The following is an 18,322-nucleotide window of genomic DNA, read 5'->3' on the forward strand; positions in this document are numbered from 1 at the left end:
ACAGATCTGTGGTCTGACGTAATTGGAATAAATGATTGGCCACAATCTAACAATGTTTCTCTTCTTTCATATTCTGGGAACCTTTCAGCGTCTAGGAGTCCACTTTGATGAGTATTCTGGAGAATCATTTTATCAAGAGAAATCCCAGGAAGTTCTAAGGATGTTGGAGGATAAAGGACTCCTTCAGAAAACAATGTATGACCTGGTTATTCAGTCTATTGGTGTGGTTTATTTAATATTTCAGTTAAAAGATAAGATGACCGCGGTGTGTATGTAACCTACAAGAAAGTGTTTTCTTTATATGGTTTCAATAGCTGTTCTAATAGAAAACCAACAGGGCTTGTGCAATCATAGAAAAAAAATGTTTGCCTTTTTTTGTCACTAACACTGAAGCCTGGCCATGACAAATTAGGTGCAATGACAGCAGTCAGTTCCTAATGGCCTTTTCAGCTGTTGATTAGTTTGGTAGTTGTGTGTGTCAATTAACAAGGAGAGTCAGATGAGATCCTTGCTTCTGCGTGCTGCCTGGCTGAATGGGGAGGAAAACTATATTCACAGAATGTACAAGAATATGAGGAGGTGGTTCTCTGACATCACCAGTGGTGACAACAGGATTAGAGGAATGGTCTTTGACAAGACTTCTAGGAGGCAGTCATTCAAGGAAAGATCAAGATTGTTCAGAGTGAATGGGGTCATATGGCAAGAGGCCTTCTGGTTTGTTTCTGTCTTACCTGAAGTTTACCTGTATCTTGAATCTGGATTGCATTTACTTCAGCCTTTTCTCTCAACTTACAGAAAAGGGACAGGAGTTGTGGATCTTTCAGAAAAGAAAGACCTCTCGTTGTATTCCACAGTCATGCGTAGTGATGGGACATCTCTTTATATAACAAGGCAAGTGAGTTCATCTGTGTTTATTAGGTTTTATTTTGCCAGTAAACTCTTGTGCATGAGCACATTTATAACAGATAGTACAGATTTTGAAGCTTTTTATTTTTGCGGTGGAACATATTGACTAATGAGTAATTGTAACTGGAACTAGCAATGTAACTATGATGGGAAGAAAATGACTTGGGAAAAACAACTGCTTTTAAATATTTTTCATTCCCTTAACCAGTCTGTTAGTAAATCTCCCCTTTCCATAAGTCATAATACTTTCTCCAGCTACTAGCTTTGAAAACAAAGCCAAGATCTCTTCATCTCATAAACACTTGACAAACGAATGTTTTAGAAAAACCCTTGCTTAAAATGTTTATTTACAGTGTGATGCAGAAGAAAATGGCTTGTTCAACCATGTCTTCATTGACTCAGTGGACCACCAGCACTGTACCATCAATTTTATCACTGTTTTTCTCCCGTCTCATCAGTAAAATTCCTCTTGGATATTTTGATAGGGAAGTCTTAAAAGCTTATTTGGGCCAGTAATGTAAATCAGATCATCAGATGTCTAGCCCTCGGGATAAACTGTACATTTTTTCAGGAGAAGAGTATTAGGGGCTGCAATCAATCCTGCACATCAGGTAGCTGCTGAATTCCAGAGCCTGACAGAGACAAGGCTGCCACAGTTCCATGCCCATGGGTCCAACCAGTAGTGAGGCTGAGCATGTGTTCCCAGTAGGCACACAAACACACACGCACACAAAAAACACATACATGGGACCAACCAAACAGACCAACACAAACAAAACCACTCAGTACTCAGATGCAGACAGCACTTTTGATCTCCTTTTGTGCCCTTCTCTGGGGATGAAATTCTGTTAGTGTGAAGAAATAAGCATACACATACACATATTGTACACATAAATATGTATGAACATAAATGTACGTATGTGGTATGTATACTACTTATGTGTATAAAATATATGTATTATATGTACAGAGTATACATGTACAATATAGATCCCTCCAGCAGCTGAGCTCAGGCAGTCTGCCCGTTAGCTGGCCCATGATCCCCAGGTCTTCCCACTCACTGGCACCTGGGCACGTGAGCCCCCAAGGGCCATAATGCAGCTCCAGTCACTTGTACAGACACAGCCACGTTGGATTCCTCCAGTAACTGGGCTTAGAGATGTGATCTATCTGTCAGCTGGCCCTAGATCCTCACTTTCTTCTGTTGCCTCCTACACAGAGGCCGCCATGTATACCGACGGGTCTCTCAGTCAACCCCCCAGCCCCACAGTCTGGTAGTTGGCGTGGACCTCTTGTTACCTCCAGTAGCCATCTCCTTTGGTACCTCAACCTAGAAGACACACACTTAACCTGGCCCTGAGGGCACTTCACCTACCTGCTGGGTAGTTCAACTTGATATCTGCTGCCAGTCACAGGTGGACATACGTGCATTTACTCCAGCCTCTTCAGTTGCTGGCACCACAGATACATGGCCCATATGACCTGTAGTCCTCAATTCCATTGAATGACGCACAGACCTGCAAACACTTGCATACGCACAGAAGAGAGAGCCCCTCACCCAGAAAAGTTAGTAATGGAGTTTAAGGAGAAGACAGGACAGATTGTACTGACCAGGTGCAAAGCATGGCCAAGCCCAGAGACCAGACTTAATTCTGTCCATAAAATAAATTCTGTTCCTCAGTAATTTTCATAGCCAGTGGTTTAAAAAAACAATTCAAGTGCATGTTGTGAACAAAGCACAGATGTCCTCTTTTTTTGCTCCAATATGGCACTCCTCTTTCCTTCATAAGAGTAGGTAATTTTCTGAAGTGGCAAATAATGAGTCTTGTTTAGTTTGAGTGAAAGTCCAAATAGTTTCTCACTATCTCTTTCAGAGATCTTGCTGCTGCCATAGACCGAATGAACAAGCATAGCTGTGATACTATGATTTATGTGGTAAGTAATTCTAGATTCATGAACGCTTTGAGCCCGACTCTCTCCAATAATCCAGGGGAATCTCTTGCTCCCAAATACAACTTAGGCACGTGGTGTTTTTGGCAGTAACATAGACTGTCCTCATTGCCCAGAAGCTATGCCTCAATCTGGCAGTGTTTCTTGGTTCTGTTTCAGTTCATGACCCACAGAATGGTTGAAAAATTATTCTCTGTTTTAAAACAGCTATTCTCAGTTTTAAAAATTCATTTTAATTTGTTTTAAAGAAACCTTTATTCAATTGACATTATATTGTCTATATAAATGTTGTAATTAATATTTTAACAAGTCAGAAAAAGCTTTTAGTGTTATAAGGGGTTGTAATATTATAAATTAATGTTCTAAAATGAATCTAGATTTATTCTAAAGTCCTGATATGTTATCTGTGATGTAAATTCATACAGTTTTGAACAGTGCCTCGATTTCATTATGTTAGAAATTATACATGAAATACTGTTTAATCAATCTGAACAAAGCAGTTGTAGGCAGGGAGCCTTTTTATATTTCTGTGCTTTATTGTTTTGCTTTTTAACAATTCCAGCAGTATCAGTAATAAGCTGTATCCTCTCAATTATGTGGGACTTTTTTTTTTTTTTGCTTCATAACCAACGAGGATGGATCATATGATGCTTTTAAATGTTCTTTTTTTCCACATTTAGAAAAAAAAGTTTTGAAAATCGTGTTCTGTTATGACCAATAAACAGTCAATTAATGACGTGGAAAAAACCATACACATTCTGGCATGTTCTTTGTGATGTGATAATGCCTGTGTATTTTGTCTGGTACAATTTTTTCAAAAGCCAATATAATGTTACAAATACCATGATTTGAGGGAGAAATCAGTAAACATACAAGTAAATACCAACGTGGTTTAAGTGCAACTTTTCATTAAGTCACATTTCTCCTTTTATTTTCAGTCTTCAGAAAAATTCTGCTAGCTTGTCATTCCAACATTGTTGTTTTATTTTGGTTGGTTTGTTTGGTGGTAGTGTGGTTTTTTTTGCCTCTGCTGGCTAGGACACACTAGATTCACTGGCATCAAAGAGCAGTGTGGCTGTGAAAGTGCAATTCATTAGGAGTTAAGGAAGCTTCCTGCTAGTTCATGTAGCTAGGTAATTATCTCTATTTGTACTTGTTATACCATGAGCTAGTGGGGACCAGGGGAGAAAGAACAATTAGAAAGAAAATTACTGGGTATTTTGCACAAATCAGGATGTGCGCTGAATGTTAAGCTAATGGAGTGAGCACATTAGCTCACTCCATTAGCTTAACGTGTGTGGAAACAATAGTCTCATATTAACAGGTTGCTCACAGCTGAATTGGAATAACTGAATTTTTGTTTTCATTAGGTCAACTTGTTTAAAAGAACATTAAATTGGTTTATTAGTTGTAAAGCTGTAAGTCAGTGATTTATACTAAAATAATCCTTCTTATTTCATAGAAATGCAGCGATTTGAGCAAAACATCCAAAACATTATCAAATGCATGACACTTACTAAAAATGTGAGAAAATTTCAGCTGAATGTTGCACTCAGGAGATGAAAAACTCTTATATATGAAAAATAAAACAATCCCTACTGTCAGACAGCAAACTTCTCCCATAAAGCTAACCACTTAGATTACATTTGGACATGTATAATTTAGGGGCATCTTTTGATTGTAAACAGAAGGCTGCAGCCCTTCAAAGAGGCTTTTAAATGCTGTGATGATGGCCCAAGTGGTAAGGGACATGCTCTTGTACACAGAAAACAAAAGTAGTTGCTGTCACAGAATGTATAACGTCTCATAAAACAGGAGAGTAGAATTGAATTCAGGCCTAGTGTGGAGCAGAGGAAACAGCAAGGCAGCATTGGCCAGTACAGTTAGCTGCCCCTAATCTAAACTTCATAAAATTTATTGTGAGATCTTTTAGCAAGAGAGATCTTACTTTGTTTGATGTACTGAGAGCTTTTCCCGTATGTGACGTGCATAGAAAAGATCTTGGAAGGACTTGTTTGAAACCACCACTGTCCATTTATTTATTAGCCTTGCTTGTGAATCTGCAGGGGAGAGGTGATGCATAGGAGCTGAGCAAGTTATGAGGAACTGTGAAAGAGGAAGCAGGTGCTTTAGGCTTAATGCAGTGGTAGAGCTGAGAAAAAAACACAGATAAGCACCTCACCCACTGCTCACTCCCTGTCTTGGAATGCCAAACAAATAAGGAAATACTGGTTATTGAATTATCTCAGCAGTCTTGTCAGTCTTGGGTTTTAGGGAGGGATAAAGACGACTTTTAGTGGTGTAGACAAAGCAACTAGGTAGAAAAATGAACTTTGTAGCGACAGTTGTGGCTAGAATACTTGTAAAGATCCTTGCTAGACGTAAAGAAACTTCATCGGAAACTGCCTTAAGTCATAGGAGAGGAGAACTGGAAGTGGAAGAGAGCACACATGCATCATTAATATGAAAATGTTATCATTTGTGCTTTATTTATTTATTTTAATTATGTACCTGAAAGCTCCACAAGCCACACAGCAGACAATAGAAACTAGTGAATTCTGCAGACAGAGAGTTTTGTCTGCAGAAATAAAGCCTTTTGTCTTTCACTAGGAGCCATGTTAGGCTATGCAGGTACATCATTGATAGTGGTATCATTATGTAGTTATATCACTGACAGACTTCAAGAAGGCTTCTCTTCCCATGTTAAAGGAACCTTGAAGTCTGGTGATGTAAAACATGGGAACATATCAAGAGCAGCAAGGCTCTGAATTGGAAATAGAGGCATTTAATCTGATGGGCAACTAACATTGCATGAAACTAGAGAACAACAAGGTTTCATTTCAATTCATGGCTTTGCATCCATGACCTAGGAATAATCATTTTTTAAAAGAGATTATTTCTGTCGTAACAATGCAAAATCGTGTTGCCACATATTTCAGCTGTTACAGTTTTCAGGTATTGACTGTCTTTGCAGGTCTTAATTCTGTTTGATGCTGTGCCAATAAATCACTACAATGGTGCTGTGTGTGTTAACAGCTAATTCTTATCTAACCTGAAGTGTTTTCTATTATGCACCAATTCTGTTCTTTAGACAGATAAAAGTCAAAATAGTCACTTTCAACATTTGTTCCAAATACTGAAGCTCATGGGCTACGACTGGGCTGAAAGGTATGTATTTATGAATTTTGGTTACGTACTTTTTTGGGTGGTGGAGGGGGGGACAGTAGAAGAATGAGTATACGTACAGTGGAATTTCAGAGGAGGGCACTCTTGAAGAGTATCTCCTGATTATGCTCACCTACCGCCATGCTGTAGCACCTCATGTATACGTTTTGGATGAAACTAAGCTAAAGATCTGCTACAGGTGAGCACCTATTGAGCTGCAGAGTGCAAGCAGACTTTTGGCCTGTAAGACCCAACTAGTACTAGTTCAATGAGTTGGAAAAATAAGAAAACAAAACCCCCAGATTTGTGCGCAATGCGGGCTCAGGTCCTCAGCACCAACCATTTCATTCTGTAAGCCTACTCCCGCTTTCCTTGCAAGTGGCGATATCACCATGTGTTCAGGACGCAGAACCCAGCAGCCTTGCCTGCCACTCTTTGGGGTCTTTCGTAGCTGCTTGATATAAAAATGAGAGAAAGGAAAATAGTCATTCAGAGACTTTATGGCATGGCTTCTGGGATGTTGTATGATCACTTGTTAAAGTACTGCTTCGTGAAGTATGATATTTTAGGACTGATCTGAATCTGAGTTTGAATCATGCTCCAGGTCTGAAATATCTATTGCAGGGAAATATATCCCCACTGTTACTCATTTTGATTACCGACCTTGTTAGCAAGCTGAGCAAAGGTCAATAACGATCTGCAGACTAGATCATATTCCTCTCTGACAGACCGCATGTCTTCTGCAGTTAAATAAAGGATTTTAGCCTTCAGGAATATTAGCCTGCCTCCTTCCACAGTCCTTAAAGTTGCACTAAAATTACCTTAGGTTATGGATCCAGGATAATGCTTGGGATTAGTGTGAGCAGAAGCAGTGAATGTTTTATTATTAATGATGATTAATTACACTTTTAGTTTAATGTGGCCACAATAGAATTATTATGACTCCCTCTCTAATCTTATTAACAGGTTTGTGTTGCCACAGTAATTTGATCTGTCTGCATCCTGCCTCTCATCAATTTATTGCGTTGAGCCTTCTGTACTAAAGCTAGTAGCAAGAGAGGTTCCCAAGAGCGCACAAATGAGCAGGTTATCATAGTTCTGCTCGTAATTTTCTCATTATATAATATGTATGAAGTTTTGGTTGCTGAAATGAGAGTTACTGATAATATCACCAAGCTTCCCACATTGGAACGCTATTTATTCAGCTGTTACTGCTGTTTCCTGGTCAGAACCAAGCTCTAAACAAACCCTGCAAACATTTCTGTTGATTAAAATGTAATTTTAGGTCCTGCTGCTTTTTAACACAGGTGCCAGCATGTGTCCTTTGGGCTAGTTCAAGGGATGAAGACGCGGAGAGGAGAAGTTATTTTCCTGGAAGATGTTTTAGATGAAGTTCGTTCGAGGATGTTACAAAACATGGCTTCTGCAAAAAGTTAGCTATTTCAGGTCTTATTCATTTCTTTTGATGTTCCTTGTTGATCAGAAAGTTGTCGTCTTTTTCTGTCTCTTACTTTCCCCTGAATCAGACTAATCATAGTGATATGCTCTGAGCTGTGTGCTTTTCCCATCTACCATAGCTCAAACAAACCAAAAAAAAAAAAATAATCCTTTGTGACTCTGTGAACTTCCCTAAATTACAGATTTGCAAATCTTAACATTCAGAGAAATTATTTCATCATGCTCTTGCACTGGAGAGGATGTACTTGCCCTTGGGGGACAGCCATTGATTGCTTTTTCTGGAGGGGCAGACTAGTCAATAGTAGAGTTGGGGCTGGAGTTCAGGGAACAATAGATTTCATCCAAAGGATTTGTAACTCTGACAGTTTTCTCTGGCACGATTGACCGTACCTTGTCTGCAGCTACTGCCTTGTCATCCTCCCAGCCTCAGGACTGTTTCCGGAGTCCCCAGGAGGTCACAGGTCTGCAGCAGCCTGCTGAAGGGGACATTTGCCTGTACCTGAGGCTGTGGAGTTGTTTTCTCTGGAAGCAAATAATGATGCAAGCAGTTCCCAGGGAAATGCTGCCCCCCTCCTGTGCTTTCTAGAGTTGCATGCTAAATTGAATCAGTGATCAACTTAGTGCGCATCCTTCTTTCTCTGCTTCTTCAGCTTTTGTAAACCAGGTAATTTCGCTTGAAGAGCAGACAAAGAGGAGGGAGGTGGGCAGAATGACAGAAGGGTGACCATCTATTGAAGTCAGTTTTACTGCAGAGAGGAACGGATCTCAGAGCTTCAGTTTAAAGGTCAGTATTACAGCTGAGTGCAAAGCCAGCTTATTTTTATGCCGGACTGAACTGACATGGCAGAGGTACAGCACATGTTCCATTGCATAAGCAGTGAGCAGACGAACAGCCAAAGGAAGTGATGTGTTCAGAAGGCACTGCAGCATTCCCCAGAGTTTATCCATTAGATCAGTTAGATCCTAAATCCTACCTGTGCTTGTGAAACTTTTTCCCCTTGTGTTTGAATTCCTGCCTTGCTTCCCCTTTCCTAGATTAGAAATCATAAATCCCTTACTCATAGCAATGCCTTCAGTGTTTGAAGAGTGGATGCACAGTGGAAGATATTACACATTTGCGTGTGGTATCAAGATGCCAGGCTGTCACTGAAAGATTGCTGGGGTTGGGCATCTAACAACCAATGCTAGCTTTAAAAATCATGCCTATATGGAATTGAAGCTCGTTAGTTAAATACTCTTGTATAAACTTTCTTTGCTATTAGCTTCACACAGGTCTTCTGCTACTGAAGTTTCCATTATTGGCATCCTTTTTCTTTCTACTCATCTCAGTAACCCCGCTGTCCACGAAAATCCTCTCTCTAATGCCAACTTCCTTGGCTGCACAACTCTGTCTTAGATGGCTTTGTCTGACATTTCTTTGCCGCCACACTTTTAAAATTTAGTACTTTCTAAATTTTGTAAATAACAATGATATGAGTAGTATGACCTTGTCGAAGTTCTCTCTGTTGGCTTTGCTGACCTGGCACGAAGAAATAGGAAAGCAAAAGACAGGAATCTAAGTGTATTAAAACTGTGCTGCAAAACTGATTCCACTTAAGTGGTGCTTTAAGATAACATCTCAGTTCTGCATCTTCAGCTGTTAGTGGGAGATCATCTGGGACAGCAAATCATAAGCTGAACTTGGCAAATTTAATAAACCACATATGCCACTATCAAAAATTGTACTTGTTCCTGGCTAAAGTGGAGCAGATTTGCCTTGTAAAGACTGCGAAAATCCTTCTTTCTATCCAGCAGAGACAAACAGGAAGAGGGGAGGAGGAGACTCTGATAGAGAGCATTGTGATTGGAGTTTAAAAGTAGTTTTAGAAGGGTGATGTATATCAGAAGGATCACTTTTTCACTAGGCGAGGTTGTAAGTCCAAGCACAAGTCATTGATTTCTCTGAAGATCCAGCATTTGGAGTGCTGTTATGCAGGCGAGGTCACTGTGCTTCTGATGAACAGGAGCACCAGCTTGGCCCTGTGACCTTCCCTGTGAGAGGGGAAATGAAATTGGCCCTTCGGTGAATTTCTGTACACAGCAGCGTACTGCTGAAGAATATTACCAAGTTGCAAAAAAGCTGGACACAGCTCTTAGACTCTTCCAGATGAATTATGTTTTGTAACGATAGACATAAGTTCAGTGTATTTAATTAGAAGAGCTTTGGAGAGGCTCTTGTCATGTCTACTCAGGAAGAAGATTCCTTGTAAGAAAGTGATTTTATTCAAAGAACTAATAACGTCCACTGAAAGAACATGAATTTAGATGAACTGCAATGAAAGTGTTATTCACACACCAGTTTTAGGCTTGTAACTTAGATGTCCCACATTGCCTTCACCCATCTGAGGTACTCAGTACCTTCTTCACCGTGCTTTTTTCTGTTGAGATGTGCTTTCAGGAAACCTAGGTCCCTGAGGCCAGAGGCAAAGTCTGAAGGAAGGAATACTTGCCCTTGGAGGAGGAAGATCAGGTTAAGGAGCATTTAAACAGACTGAACTGTGCACCATAAGTGAACAGGGGCCCGATGGGCTGCACCTGTGAGCGCTGAGGGAGCTGGCTGATGCCAGTCTGAATGAAATGATCTCTTGATCATCTCTGAAAGGTCTTCATGATCAGAAGAGGTTCCCAAGGACTAGAAGAAAGCAAAAGTCCATCCTGTCTTCAAGAAGGAGGATCCAGTTAACTACAGGCTTGTCAGCCTTACGTTAGTCCCTGGGGACAACTAATCCTGGAGTCCATTTTCAGAAGTATGAAGGAGAAAATGGTTATCAGAAGCAGTCAGCACGGATTTACAAAGGGAAAATTGTTTTTATCCAACGAGGAGGTAGCCTTCTACAATGAAGTGACTTGGAGGATGAGGAGGGAGCACTGGGTGTTTTTCACCTTGACTTTAGTTAGACTTCTGACACTGCCTCCTGTAAGATCCTCATCGACAAGCTGATGAAGTTTGGGCTGGACAAACAGACAGTGAGATGGATTGAAAGCTGGCTGAATAGTCCCACCCAGAGGGTGGTTGTTCAGCTGGAGATCCGTCGCTAGCGAGGTACCCCAGGGGCCAGTACTAGAGCCAATACTGTTTAACTTCCTCATTAATGACCTGAATGATGGGACAGTGCACACTCGGCAAGTTTACAGACGATGCAGAACTGGAAATAGTGGCTGGCCACTCAGAGGGACATGGGCAGACTGGAGGAAAGGGCAGAGAAGAAATTTGTGAAGTTCAGCAAAAGGAATTGTGAAGTTTGGCACCTGGGAAGGAACGACCTCAACCACCACCGCTCGCTGAGGGGGTTTTTCGGTGGTGCCCAGTGACAAGAGAAGGAGCCAGTGGCCACAAAGTGAAACACGGGAGGCTCCATCTGAACATCAGGAAACACCTCCCTACTGTGAGGGTGACTGGGTGCTGGAGCAGGTTGTCGAGAGGTTGTGCAGTCTGCATCTGGGAAGGTGCTTGAAACCTGTCTGGGCAGAGCCCTGGCAGGCTGCTCTAGCTGGCCCTGCCTGAGCAGGGGAGTTGGACTGTGGACTAGACGGACTCTGGAGGTGCCTCCTAATCTAAGTGATTCTGTGATTGCATGTGCAGACAGCACTGGTCTCCTCCTGCGGCTTAAAAGTGAAATTGGAGCACCCAGCTAAGGTTCTCTGAGTATAGCCAGTTTAGATGTCTGCGGGGGAAGGCATGAATACTGCACAAATGTGCATCCGAGTGCTCTATTAGTCATTGGAACAATTTGTCTTTGACTATAGGATAGCCTTCCTATCGCTTGGAGTTTTTAAACAAAAGCTGAACGCCTCTGTCATTCTCTCCCTGGTTTTACAGATTGGCTGTTTGAATTACAAAGAGGAATTCAGTGTAGTCTAGACTGGTGTAATGAGCCAGCCTTAAAATCTGTATTAGACAGAGGAAGTGGGAAAAAGCATGTCTGAAACAGCTGTATCTTCAATTTTAAGAAAGATTTCTGTCTTGGATTTGCTGTATGCATCCTGACAATTTCTGTTTTGCTATCTCACAGTTCTGAAAGATCTCATGTTTTACTGACATCTCGAAGTCTGAGCAAGTCTTTATACTGTCATGGACTTGACATTTCTTTTTCTCTGTTCCTTTTCAGCAACCAAAGAGGTAGAAGACCCTATGGAGACAGCAGAGAAGGTTGGTCTCGCTGCACTAATAATTCAGGTGAGCCTGAGCTACTTCCAGACATGTTTGCATCTTCAATGCAAAGCTATAAATTGAGATGGAGATCCATATTTGGGTAACGTTAAGTTACTGTTCCAGGACTTCCGAGGCCTTCTGTCATCTGATTATCAGTTTAGCTGGGATCGAGCTCTTCAAAGTCGTGGAGATACAGGCGTATTCTTGCAGTACACCCATGCCAGACTCCACAGGTAAGAGGAATATTTGTGTACAGAAGTACAGTTTGACACTTACTTTAACCTTATTAACTAACCGCTTCATTAACAGTAGCGTTAAGTAGTAGTGTTAACTCCTTCCCTGAATAAGGCACATGTTCACTCTTTCAGCAGGGGTGTGAGTTTACAATAGCAATTGTCAGGACTTCCCAGAAGAGCAAGACAATTAAAATTAAATTTCCATCTCATTTCTATAGGGCTGAGCTAAACAGTCCCTGTACTTTCACAGTTCTAGCTACAGCCTTTGTGTGTGGTTGGTGTCAGTGATGAAGAACGATGGCATGAGGATTAAGGAAACTCATGTGCAAACTGAAGTGCCAGTACTTATAAAATATACCAAGTTACACAACTTAAACTTTTTTTTTTTTTGGCCAGTCCCTTTTTAAACTTGTTGGTACCAAATGTCTAGCAAATTTTACATTTTTTTTTATCTTGGATTGATTTCGTTCAGCTCAAATAAAAGATACCCTGTCCTTTCTTCTTCACAATACAAATTGCTGTTTTTCTTGTTCATCTTTGCTAACAAGGGTTTTTAATTCAGCATTTGTTTTTGATTCTTACATTTTAGTTTAGAACAGATGCATGGGAATGAGCAGCTAACTGACGTTAATGCCTCGTGCTTGCAAGAGCCAGATGCCATCTCTGTTCTTCAGCATCTTCTCAGGTTTGTCCGGTTTTCTTGGCAAATACCAGTTCCCTTAAAATAAACGTTTTGATTTGCTGCCAGCCTGTTGAGGACACACAGATTGCACAGTCATAAGAGAAAAGTGGCTATTTTGGGCAACAGCTTGTCTGTTGGATCGTAATGACTGCAACAGTAGCCTTCCAGGTAAGGCCAATGGTGTCTTACTTACCCAGTGAAATTGTATTTCACATAAAAACCACATGTTTTTTTCTTGGGCTTTATCAGGTTTGTGCATAGTTGCCCATCTTGTGTGTGAAAACTGACAGGGTTAATATATTTCAGGGTACTTTGCAGGGACTGCTGCATCCCAGGTGTGCATCCATTTTCAAATAGAAGTTGTTGCTCCACTGCAGGGCTCTTATTTTTAGAGAGCTTCTGGTCTGCTTGTTGTAAATGCCTTTGAGTTCATCCAAGTAGCATATGGAACCTGTATGAAACATCTGGGGCCTTTACTTCCAGCAGGAAGCTATACTTAGGCTATGCATTGGGCCAGGCAGTTGGTGGCTAACAAATACACAGTTGAATATGTCGTGATTTCAGGAATAACAGTTATGATTGTCCTCCTTGTGAGTTGCCTAGAGTAGATTCTTCTTGAAAAGTTCCATGATAAACACGCCTGAGCTGTCAGAAGTCTGCCTCCCATGGCTCTGGTTCTGCTGTTTGAAAAACTACCAAACATTTGCCCTTAAAATGAGCTGGCCAGTTCTGAATATCATTAACTTTCCAGACCAATGAATAGAAGATTGAAGGCAGCCTGTGTACCCCTGCAAGCAATTGATTTAATTAACTGATAAAATAGTCAAACAAGTTGTGATAGGCCAATACTGAAATATCAGCTTCATGGAGCAACAAGATTGCTATCAGAAGAAGGGCTCTTTATTTGATACCAACTTTGTTGTTTCAGGAAGCTTTGTGAATAGCTTTTTGGTAGTTTTTTTGAAATTAATATTAATTTCAGTATACCTTTTGTCACTGCCTCCAAGGAGCCAGCAGCTGCTGGGACCTTAACTGTGACAACGCACAGGTTCCCCTGATTTTGTCTCACCTCTGTTGCAAAGGGTATAAAGACAGAAACCTTCCCTGCTTGAACTGTAGCCACCTGGGGCACGCTGGCCAGGGTGAGCCTCTGAATGCACACGAACAGAGATGTTTGTCTAACTTCCCCACAAAGGGATGGGCAGCACTCCCTCCCTCGTGCTATTGCTCTTACACGAGCCTTCGTTACCAGAGCTCACTCCACATTTCCCCTAAAACTGTCTGTTAAAGGAAGAAGATCCCAGGAAGGTCAGCGTGGCCATGATGGTGGGGATGGGCTTGGAAGCTAAGCAAAGACCAGGAGGTCCACTCCCCACTTGGAAATCTGTTCAGCCTGAGGGGTCTGGGTAACTTGCTAGGTGTTGTGAAAAAGAGGCACGAGCAGACAGCAGAACCCATGAAATAAAACCATGGGTCTCCGTGAATCTGCTTGTATTTTCCAGTTGAATACTGTCTTACATAAGTCTGTTTTATTCCAGGATTATGTAAACCCACTTTGTTTTTGTCTTTTCTAATGTTACAAAATTCCCTTTAGCAACTTAAAATTCTAAGCTGCATTTATTAAAGGCAGCATCTAAGGGACTATTTTGTCTGCCTTGGTTATTTAATACATGTTTTTGCTCCTAGGAACTTACAATTACTGTTGAAATGTAAAACCAGACATAATGTTCCAGGAGCAAATATAGCTTTTGTGTTCTTTTCGCTATCGTGTGCCTCTCTGAGCTCTGCAGTCTACAGTGTTTGCATGACGAGGAGCAGAAGCAATCTCTTTCCAACAAGAAGTGATTGAGGAAGAAATAATCAATTGTGTGCTAATTACATGGCTTAGGTCTGGTTCAGAAGACTATTTCTGTCAATTCTGCAGTTGTGTTTGTTCTGATTTCAGCAAGTCTGATGAGCCTTATATCTGAGGACACTTTACCACTTTTACACCAAGCGGTTGTTTTCTTTCTTCACAGGTATGATGAGGTCCTGTATAGATCTTCTCAGGATCTGCAACCCAAGCACATAGTCAGCTACCTCCTCACACTTTGGTAAGGCGATTGCTGATACTGGCATCCTCCTCCGGTAAGGACAGGCAGTGCCTGTCTTCTCGAGCTGGCTTTGCAGCCCTAAATCTGCACTGCTTTGAAGAGAAAAATTGTGGGAAGATGTAAATTGGTGGGACCTCTCTGGAGCAGAAAAAGTATAAAGTAGGATAGCAAATGATAGCATAAGTAGTGGAGATGAAGGTTGGAACCAGGAAAAAAGGAGTCAGGATCCTCCTGAGAAACTGACTGCTTTCAAGAAGAATTCTTTGACTGTAACCCAGTGCCTGAAACCAAAATCATAACAGACTAACCGCGTCTCTAAGAGGAGATTTGAGCTGATAACATGCTCTCAAATCTCAAAATTTTAGCTAGGTTGTCCAAAAACCTTTTAGCCACTGATCTCAGCCTATGTGTTGAGATGGAAAAAGCATGTTATGGCTCGAAGTCAAACTGGGCATGCAGCCTCTGTAGGGAGGGTCCCCCCAGGGACCTGTGTCAGGACACTGAAGCTCTGGAGTAGACTTGCTGGAGGAAGCTGTACAGTCTGTGTACGGGGAAGGCTTTAACAAGTCAGAAAAAATTGTGTAAGGCTTTATGCACCTTGGCAGTGACAGGCTGCGTGGCTCTCAAAGATCTTTCCAGATCTGCTTTGTTGGGGTCTGGGGGAGAGGCTGATATTTTTACAAGCACCAAGCTGTTGATGGCATGCCCGGACAACACGCAGGCTCCAGAAAGCCATGACCTCCCTCAGCCAGGTGAGAAAGGCTGTAGAAAATAACACTGTGGCATGCTGCTGTGGTGGCTTTTCCAGTCCTGCCGCTTTCTGTAGCCTGTAGCACCGCTCTTGTAGAGCGATATGCTCGATTTGCTCCTTCTCACCACCTTTTCCGTTTCAGCCATCTTGCAGCTGTGGCGCATAAAACCCTTCCCGTGAAAGGCAGCGCACCTGAGCTCGCCCAGGTATGGCACGGCGCTGTTACGGTGCTGTTACGGGGCAGGAGCATGCGTAGGGCGTTTGGAAGGGCGACCTGCTGGGGCTTTGCCAGGAGTTGCAGAACGTGCCCCCGCAGGCTAACGAGCCAGCAGGCAGGCGGTCCCGCGGGGCGACACCATGCCAGGAGGGCAGGAGCTGCTGCTCGTGGCTCTGCCTCATCTTCCTGGCACACACCACCATAAGGAAAACTGCTCCAAACAAAAACAAGCCCCCCCCCCTTCCTCTCATCACCTTTCCTTCTAACTTTTAAAGGAAATATTTAAGTCTGTAACTTGCTGGTTAATTTCTGACAGTTTTCCTTTAGTGGCTATGTGGGAAGACAGAGAATTAGGAGATAACTGAACTTCTCTCCTCCCTCCTGCCACCTACGTAGCCCAAGTTGTCTAAATTGCCATTCTGGCTAAAGCAGCAAGGCTGACAGCTGTTGATATGCGTTCCAAATTGACGCAAATTATTTGCTACTAATCTCCCAGGCAATGTTTGACCCTTTAACTGCTCCATAAATGCTATAATTGCACTGCCTTTATGTTCTTTCATCTATTTCAAAAGCAGGTACCAATCTGATTTTGGCAAGAAGTCATAGTTAAACGTAGAGCTGTGGTGTGGGGGGGGAGACAGTGCTGTGGACTTGATGAAGCTCCATGCTGTAGCTGAGCTTAGTTGCTGTAGGTATTCCTGCCTTTGAGGATGGTTCCATGCATTCTTGTAGAAAACAAAGACAATTCAAGCTACAAGGAGCATTACAGTTCCTTAGCCTGTAAAAAAACCCTTCCTATCTTAGAGTGATAGCTTTCAAAAGCTACTTTTTTTGCAGTGAGCCCTTCCCAACCAGCCAGTCATAGAACTGACAAGTAAGAGTGAAATTTTCAGAGCAGCCTAGAGTCGAGTTCCCTGACAGCCTCCAATCCATGCCTAGTGAGAGGAGGGATTTTAGCAGCATTCTTGGCCTCTAACAGCCTGTGCTGCCACCGTGGTGCAATTTTTACTTTTCACTAGTTGCTGGCTGTTTTGTGAGCATCCCCTCTGGTTGCTGCCATGAGGCTGTGGGTTTTCTTTTGCTGCGTTTTTTTATGTATGAATGCCACTATTAGTCTGGGCTGGGCCCCTCTTCCCAGCTTCCCTTTGCAGACCCGAAAGCGTCCCTTTGACGCTGGAAGGGCCACCGACAGCCGGTGTGAATGCTGCCACTTCACACCGGGGTGTTACTGAGTGTGCGTGTGTCAGAATCCCAAGGCTGCGCATGGGGACAGAGGCTGCACACGGTGTTCTCACCTCTAATAGGCTGCTCCTCGCTGCTACAGCCTGTTCTGCAGCAGCACCGTAAGCTGACCCCTACTCTTGTTTTCCAGGCAAGGCTCAGTCTCTTTCGAGCTGCACGCTCTGTTCTAGCCAGCGGGATGAAACTTCTTGGCATTACCCCCGTAACGCGGATGTAACAGCTGTATGCGATGGCAGATCTCCTAGTAAAAAGGTATTTTTCAAGAGACTGTAAATACTCTCCTGTCAGTCATTGTTAATGCATTCTGTAAACTCTGCTCTTGAAGGTTTTTAGTGCAGAAGAGCATGTATGGCACAGCCAGGTGGGGGTGCCACGGCTGCCATAGTTACTTTCTCCCAGACAGTAGCAGTAGCAGTGTAATTAAGACACTAGCGTCCTTGGTAGTTCCCATAAACGGCAGCTTTTCTGTATTTACCTTTGTAAACATCACACATCCTTTTGGTAGAGGGAGGGGAATTACACTGCACTGCCCTAAGCAATGAAAGTCCCTTCCTGCATTGCCCTTGTGTGTTTGTTCAGCCTCACGGCAGGACAGGTGCGCTGTGTGTGGGAACACACTCAATTAGTCAGACCCTGCCCTTTTCTTTTGTGTGTGCTATCGCCTTCCCACCTTCATTCATCAAGACCAACTGCCAAATCTGTCGAATCCTGTTCCTCTGTTACGCTGACCCGATGACGAAGGAGAAGGTGGGTTTGCTGCTCAGCTGGTGGAACAGGAACCGCGGCACTCCCCTCAGCAGCCCCATGCGGCAGCTGCTGCCTGGCGATTTCAGAGCCACAGCACTGCTGAAGAGAGGTGGAGCATCACGTCAGCACAGGTAGCAGTGCCAGCCCCTGAAATGGCTGACAGTGCCCCCTGACACCAAAGCCTTGGCACTTTGGGGACGTGCTCCATCCTGTGTGCACAGAACAGCTGGCAAAAGGCACAGAGGAGCATCCACTCCCACTGGAACCAATTTTAAGCAGCTTGTTACTGTCGTAATATGCCCCAACCTAAAGTAAAATCCAGCTAGGTAGCTCAGGTCTGAAGGAATTTAAATGAGATATAAATCTAAGTCAGATTTTTGACTCCACTGTGGATTTAAACAAATGTCCCAAAGTCAGTTTTCCCTAAATGCAGTTGCATTTTCTGGAAGGGTTGAACTGAGCGATGCCTCGGAGGCAGGAAGAGAATGTTACAGTTGGCACTCTAATTAAATCAAAGCCTAACAAGCATTACAGGAACTGTTCTCCAGCATAAAAAGGTTTAGAGAAAAAGTGTAACGATAAACATTCTCTGGTCCAACACTTTGATTTGGCTTATTCATACCAAGCTGGAGATACAAGTACAAAATACCCGTCTCTCCCTGCACAATTGCAATTTGTTTGCC

At 42.6% G+C, this 18,322-nt stretch overlaps 1 protein-coding gene across 13 annotated transcripts in view; it reads left to right on the forward strand.

Annotated features, from left to right (window-relative positions):
* The window catches only part of RARS2 (arginyl-tRNA synthetase 2, mitochondrial), a 55,550-nt gene that overhangs the window by 20,181 nt on the left and 17,047 nt on the right, over positions 1 to 18,322 (forward strand). For 8 of the 13 annotated variants that reach the window (XR_013948227.1, XR_013948228.1, XR_013948229.1 and 5 more), the window contains exons 10-20: positions 89 to 195; positions 796 to 891; positions 2,781 to 2,841; positions 5,948 to 6,024; positions 7,329 to 7,453; positions 11,628 to 11,695; positions 11,795 to 11,904; positions 12,497 to 12,592; positions 14,608 to 14,682; positions 15,576 to 15,639; positions 17,023 to 17,144. Coding sequence is in view for 8 of the 13 variants with exons in the window: in XM_080584451.1 (XP_080440577.1) it covers positions 89 to 195; positions 796 to 891; positions 2,781 to 2,841; positions 5,948 to 6,024; positions 7,329 to 7,453; positions 11,628 to 11,695; positions 11,795 to 11,904; positions 12,497 to 12,592; positions 14,608 to 14,682; positions 15,576 to 15,639; positions 17,023 to 17,109 (966 nt within the window). In the remaining 5 variants the exon portion in view is untranslated. Of the gene's footprint in view, positions 1 to 88; positions 196 to 795; positions 892 to 2,780; positions 2,842 to 5,947; positions 6,025 to 7,328; positions 7,454 to 11,627; positions 11,696 to 11,794; positions 11,905 to 12,496; positions 12,593 to 14,607; positions 14,683 to 15,575; positions 15,640 to 17,022; positions 17,160 to 17,576; positions 18,286 to 18,322 lie in introns of those variants that run through there. The other 5 variants (XM_080584452.1, XM_080584450.1, XM_080584453.1 and 2 more) reach the window with 2 other exon arrangements.

This window comes from Anser brachyrhynchus (genome assembly GCF_964034855.1).
Source record: "Anser brachyrhynchus genome assembly, chromosome: 3".
Lineage (NCBI taxonomy): Eukaryota > Metazoa > Chordata > Aves > Anseriformes > Anatidae > Anser > Anser brachyrhynchus.